The sequence below is a fragment of the Mus caroli genome, chromosome 17 (assembly GCF_900094665.2).
Source record: "Mus caroli chromosome 17, CAROLI_EIJ_v1.1, whole genome shotgun sequence".
Taxonomy (NCBI): domain Eukaryota; kingdom Metazoa; phylum Chordata; class Mammalia; order Rodentia; family Muridae; genus Mus; species Mus caroli.
The window spans coordinates 70,891,338-70,897,337 of NC_034586.1; the positions used below are offsets into that span (position 1 = coordinate 70,891,338).

Genomic DNA, 6,000 nt, shown 5'->3' on the forward strand with positions numbered 1-6,000 from the left:
AGAAGGAAAGGGCCGTTCCCTCACCTTGCTGAGCCCTTTGTCTTTTCCTGGCACTGGGGAGCGGGAACCCCTGTCAACCCGACCCATAGCCCCAATCTCTGGATGCGGAGGGTGGCGGCTCCTTCTCCGGCTCATCTCGAGCTTTCCCCAATTAGGATTTGCTGCCTGACGTCACGTCTGCCGCAGATTGGCTGTTCAGATCTGACACAGGGCTCCACCGGGGAGAAGAAACTTTTAAAAGACTTTGCAGCCCGGGCTGCCTCTGAGCGTCCAGCGCTCACGGTCGTCCTTGCTCACCCTCGCGGGGTTGGCGCCCGTAGCACCCCAGCCGCACCGGGCGACACCTCGTCTGAGCCAGGGGACCCTCACCTTGAGCAGCCCGCGCCCCTCCCCTCCTCTCCACCCCAACTCCCGCCCCCTGCTCGCCTCCACTCCCGGCTGGGGTCCGCTGCCGCTCAGCCGCCCGCAAAGCTCCCTCCCCTGCGGCCACCCAGTTGGCCTCCACCCCGCGGCGCACGGGCTCTCTGCAGAGTCCTTGGGGATACCGAGGGAGCGCGCCGGGGCAGGACGAGCCGCGCGGCCGGAGACTGCCCGCGATGGCGGGAGCCTGGCTCAGGTGGGGTCTCCTGCTCTGGGCAGGGCTGCTAGCGTGGTCTGCGCACGGCCGGGTGCGGAGGATCACGTACGTGGTGCGCCCGGGCCCGGGACTGCCGGCCGGAGCCTTGCCTCTGGCTGGGCCCCCGCGGACCTTCAACGTCGCACTGGACGCCAGGTACAGCCGGAGCTCAACAGCCGCCTCCAGCCGCGCCTTGGCTGGGCCCCCAGCCGAGCGGACCCGGCGCACCAGCCAGCCTGGCGGCGCGGCCCTGCCCGGGCTCCGATCTCCGCTGCCACCCGAGCCCGCGCGTCCGGGGGGGCCCGGCCGGCAGCTCCACTCTAAGGCCGGTGCTCAGACCGCGGTCACTCGCTTCGCCAAACATGGCAGGCAAGTCGTGCGCTCCCAAGTGCAGCAGGACGCTCAGAGCGCCGGGGGCTCCAGACTGCAGGTTCAGCAGAAGCAGCCGCTGCAGGGGTAAGCCCACGCTCTGCCTGCCTCGCGCGCTGGGACCCGCCGAGGCCAGGGAACCGTCTCCTCCCCGCCGGGGGCGCTGCGGGAAGGGGTGGGCACGGGGGAAGCCGGCTCACTTTTTACTGGTGGTTAACTCTCAGTGCATTGTTACCCAGCTGCGGGGGAAACACAAAAGGCATTTATTTCTTCCCCGGGCGTAACCTCCTGTGCGCAAACCCTTCTGCTCCTAGACTATGGGCGTAAACATGAAGTCACTACAACTTAATCCCAAGGCATCAATTAAACTTCTTGCAACTCGGTTTTTTATTTTGGTTTACCTAATGAAAAAGGGATTGTGAGTGAAAGCTGGCTCTAAAGACCCAGCTCTCCTTGAGCATCCCAGAAATTGTATACTTGGGTTTCCTGGCACCTGTGGGTCCTAAATTGGTAAGGGGCTGGGGGTGAGACTCCATGTGAACAGCAGTAGGGATTAAAGTTTGTTATTCGGAGCTGATAAGTATCCCCACTGAACGGCTTTTACCCCATTAATCACAAGTTAGGATGGGGGCGACTTAATTTGAACATATGCCCCCCTCCCGCAGGGATGGATTCTCGGGGTGATCTCACTCTTTTGGCAGCACGGGGGAGGGGGAGGGGTTCGGGGGGGTACTACTCTCTGAAGCAAAGTGGGCCCAGAGAATATGAAGAATACATTTGACTCTGTTTTAATTTGGAGTTTAAGAGAACCGTTTGTTTGGATTTTAAGACTCCGTGCTTGTTTATGCAGATCCCTTGGTTTCTCCATCCTTCCCAGGTGAATGGTCCCTGACCCTTCCACTTGAGCACCGTTGGGTGGAGCATCCTAGGCACACTTTGGAACTCTCTCTCTAATCGAGAGGAATGTGTAAGCAAGAGATTGGCTTTTCAGGAACACTCTGAAAGCTTGAGTTCACTGCACTGGACTCAGAGGTCTCGCTTTGTTTCAGGATCAATGTCTGTGGAGGGCAGTGCTGCCACGGGTGGAGTAAACCTCCTGGCTCCCAGAGGTGCACCAAACGTAAGTCACTGTACTCACAGCGGGCCTTGCACAGTGGACCAGGTGGGGCTGTGGTGGTGGTGGGGGCGGGAGGTGGAGTGGGAAGAAGAGGGCCAGGTTGGGTTAGGGAGGTTCTACAGAGGCCTCTTGAAGAGGCAGGCACTGGCCCTGGGAAGGTGAAGTCTGAAATAGAGTACACCTGCAGCCTGTATAACCATCTAGGAAGGACCGGAGTATGCTTGTCCTTCAGGGTTATGGTATCCAGCGTGCCCCTGCACTCAACCCCGATGCTTATGCCTGTCTCACTTGGGGGGAAAAATTCCCACTTGAGCGTAGGCTGTGTGCCAAAACAAAATACAATTCATTTTATCGTGTTTGCACCAACGAATAAAAAGCATTCGTTGACATGATGACAAAGGCAGAATGGGAAGTAGGGGAGTCTTTCCTGGAATAAGACAGGAATAGTTGCACACTGGGGATCGAACTTAAGGCTACCTATGTGCTGAGCAAGCTCTCCACCAATGAGCTATTCATACTCCTGCGTCAGTACACACAGTCCTGTCCCCTCCAGGAATTACAGACCTAAGCTAACCAGGTCCGATATTAAAAGTATATAAAGCTTCCTGAGAAGAGCCTCAAGCACCCTCCATCCTTGAAGCCCAGTTATTTTTTTCCAGAATCCTCCTGCACTTGGGGTTTCCCTACTTTATATACATGCTTAACAGTATTTTTTAAAAATATTAATCACACATATAGATATAAGAACACCGAAGTATTTAATTAGGTATTTTCTTAATTTACATTTCAAATGCTATCCCAAAAGTCCCCCAGACCCTCTCTTCCCCCCAGTCCCCTATCCACCCACTCCCACTTCTTGGCCCTGGCGTTCCCCTGTACTGGGGCACATAAAGTTTGCAAGACCAAGGGGCCTCTCTTCCCAATGATGGCCGACTAGGCCATCTTCTGATACATATGCAGCTAGAGACAAGAGCTCCAGGGGTACTGGTTAGTTCATATTGTTGTTCCACCTATAGGGTTGCAGACCCCTTTAGCTCCTTGGGTACTTTCTCTAGCTCTTCCATTGGCGGCTCTGTGTTCCATTCAATAGCTGACTGTGAGCATCCACTTCTGTGCTTGCCAGGCCCCAGCATAGCCTCATAAGAGACAGCTATATCAGGGTCCTTTCAGCAAATGCTTGCTAGTGTATGCAATGGTGTCATCGTTTGGAGGCTGATTATGGGGTGGATCCCCAGGTATGGCAGTCTCTAGACGGTCCATCCTTTCATCTCAGCTCCAAACTTTGTCTCTGTAACTCCTTCCATGGGTGTTTTGTTCCCAATTCTTAGAAGGGGCAAAGTGTCCACTCTTTGGTCCAAAGAACATTTCTTATAAACATTGTAAAGATAAAGATAAATGCATGTTGAAACCCCCTCGACAAGTCAGCAGGGAATAGAAAAACATTTACCTCCACTCTAAAAGAGTAAGCATTAACGTTTTTTATTAGTTTGCAAACTATTTTTTTATGCATCTGTGCACGATGTACATCGAGAGGCCAGAGGAGGGAGTCAGATCCCCAGAACTATAGATTAGAGAGGGATAGATGGTTGTGAGCCACCATGCTGGTGCTGGGATCTGAACCCAGGTCCTCTGCAGGAGCACCCAGTGCTCTTAATCACTGAATCATGTCCAGCTCCCAAAGTAAGTCTCTTTAAATGCTCTCCTTGCAGAGTGTGAGCTGTTATTGTGTAAACTGGAGTTGTCCAAAATTTCAGCTGCTCATTGACTTGTATTTTATAATAAAACTCAGCAATGTGCCTTGTTGTAGTTTGGGGTCTGTAGTTTTAGGTGGGGCCTAAAACCCATCTAAAAAGGCTGGGCGGCAAAGGTAAGTGGATCCCTCAGGCTCCCTGGCCAGCCAGCTAGGCCAGTGAGAGACCCTGTCCCCCAAAACAAGGTGGGGAGCTTCCGAGGAGTGACATTCAAGGTTGATCTGTGGCCTCTCCGTGCATAGACATGCGAATGTACCAGCACACATGTCGACTCACGCAAACACTCATCCATTTACCCCCAAACATGTACAAAGCAACAGGGCTTGCTGGTGTGTGCTGTGAGTTTTTTTTTTTAAAGATTTATTTATTTATTTATTTATTTATTTATTTATTTATTTATTATATGTAAGTACACTGTCTTCAGATGCACCAGAAGAGGGAGTCAGATCTTGTTATGGATGGTTGTGAGCCACCATGTGGTTGCTGGGATTTGAACTCCGGACCTTCGGAAGAGCAGTCGGATGCTCTTACCCACTGAGCCATCTCACCAGCCCGCTGTGAGGTTTTATAAAGATTCCTTTTAATACCAATGTGTAAGTAAAGACCTGATGCAATCATTCTGATGGCCTTGTTTGATGGAAAATGCCTTTGGTTCCATGAGGTAAACAGAAGGATTTTAAGTGGACAGAAATGAACCGTCTCTGTGTTTTAGGATTTGGGCAAGTATCAAGCAATGATGGCTGACTTAAAGACTTCCTGAGGGCCAAACTCTATTATTGTTTATTATTATTTATTATTATTGACACAAGGTCTCTCTACATAGCCCTTGCTATCCTGGAACTCACTCCTTAGACCCGGCTGGCCTCAAGGATCTCATAGAGATCCCTATGACTCTACTTCCTGAGTGCTGGGATTAATGTTATGTGCTCCAACTGCCTGGCTCTATTCTTCAATTACACTTGACAGAACTGACTGGAATGTGGCAGCAGCGTTCTTTTGGGCTAGGATCGCTTCACCCAGTCACTGCATCTGCCTCAAAGCTGCTGGGACATGCTTGTCCTGTGGCATGGAGGGCAGCCCTCTGTCACAGCACAGAGGCAGTGGGGTATTGCTGTATGAAGGTGGGATATTGCTGTACACAGGGCAGGAGTTGGGGAGGTTGATTACTTGGTAAAGTGTCCTGAAAGCTTCAGATCTCGCATTCATCCGTAGAAACCACCTAAAAAGGCTGGGAGGCAAAGGCAAGTGGATCCCCAAGGCTCACTGGCCCGTCAGCCTGGTCTAATTGTTGAGTTCTAGGCCAACGATAGACCCTGTCTCTTAAAACAAGGTGAGGAGCTTCCGAGGAGTGACATTCAAGGTTGAACTGTGGCCTCTCCGTGCACACACACGCACAGGTACCGGCACACATGTTGACTCATGCAAACACTTATTCATTTACCCCATACATGCACAAAGCGACAGAGCCTGCTGGTGTGTGCTATGAGGTTTTCTAAAGATTTCTCGGCAATTGTCAGAGTGCCTTTCCTGAAAAAAAGAGATAACCCCTCGAGATTCCCTTTTTCTGGGGGCTCAGAATTCCCAAGAATCCCAAGCCCCAGAAAGAGATTATCTGGATATGGAACATTTGTATCATCGCTTCCTGCTACTCCAGGCCAGGCAGGCAAGGACATGTGTCTGCCTGTGTGTCGCTAGTTCTGCCTCCTGCAGGTCCAGAAAGAGAGGTCACTGGCCACGTGTTGGTTGGGAGAATTAGGGATGCACAGTTGTGGTTGAAGCCGGAGGAAGTGGCTGGACCGTGTTCATCTCATGATACACGTGACATCTGCTTCCAGCCCTGAGGAGGAAGCTGTAGATAATCCTGGGATCTACACAGTTCAGAACCACTCTCCTTTCTGCTGCTTTCCCGCTCAGTGCTAGAAACTGACATCACAACTCCTTCCAGGAACGATGGTGCTGCTGAGACAGAGCCTGGGCTGCTGAGTGCACCAGTGAAAGCATTAGTGTTTGTAAGCATGCATGAGATGAGTGCTTTTTTAAAAAGCTATTATTTTATTTATGTGCTTATTTTTTAATTTTGTGGTGTGTGTGTGTGTGTGTGTGTGTGTGAGAGAGAGAGAGAGAGAGAGAGAGAGAGAGAGAGAGAG

At 51.7% G+C, this 6,000-nt stretch overlaps 1 protein-coding gene across 4 annotated transcripts in view; it reads left to right on the forward strand.

Moving 5' to 3' along the window:
• The first annotated feature begins 239 nt into the window (after positions 1-239).
• The window catches only part of Ltbp1 (latent transforming growth factor beta binding protein 1), a 387,543-nt gene continuing 381,782 nt past the window's right edge, over positions 240-6,000 (forward strand). For 3 of the 4 annotated variants that reach the window (XM_021185979.2, XM_029471038.1, XM_029471037.1), the window contains exons 1-2: positions 263-1,072; positions 2,035-2,105. In XM_021185979.2, the coding sequence (XP_021041638.2) occupies positions 597-1,072; positions 2,035-2,105 (547 nt within the window). In that variant the 5' untranslated portion in view covers positions 263-596. Of the gene's footprint in view, positions 1,073-2,034; positions 2,106-6,000 lie in introns of all 4 variants that reach the window. The other variant, XM_021185976.2, reaches the window with a different exon arrangement.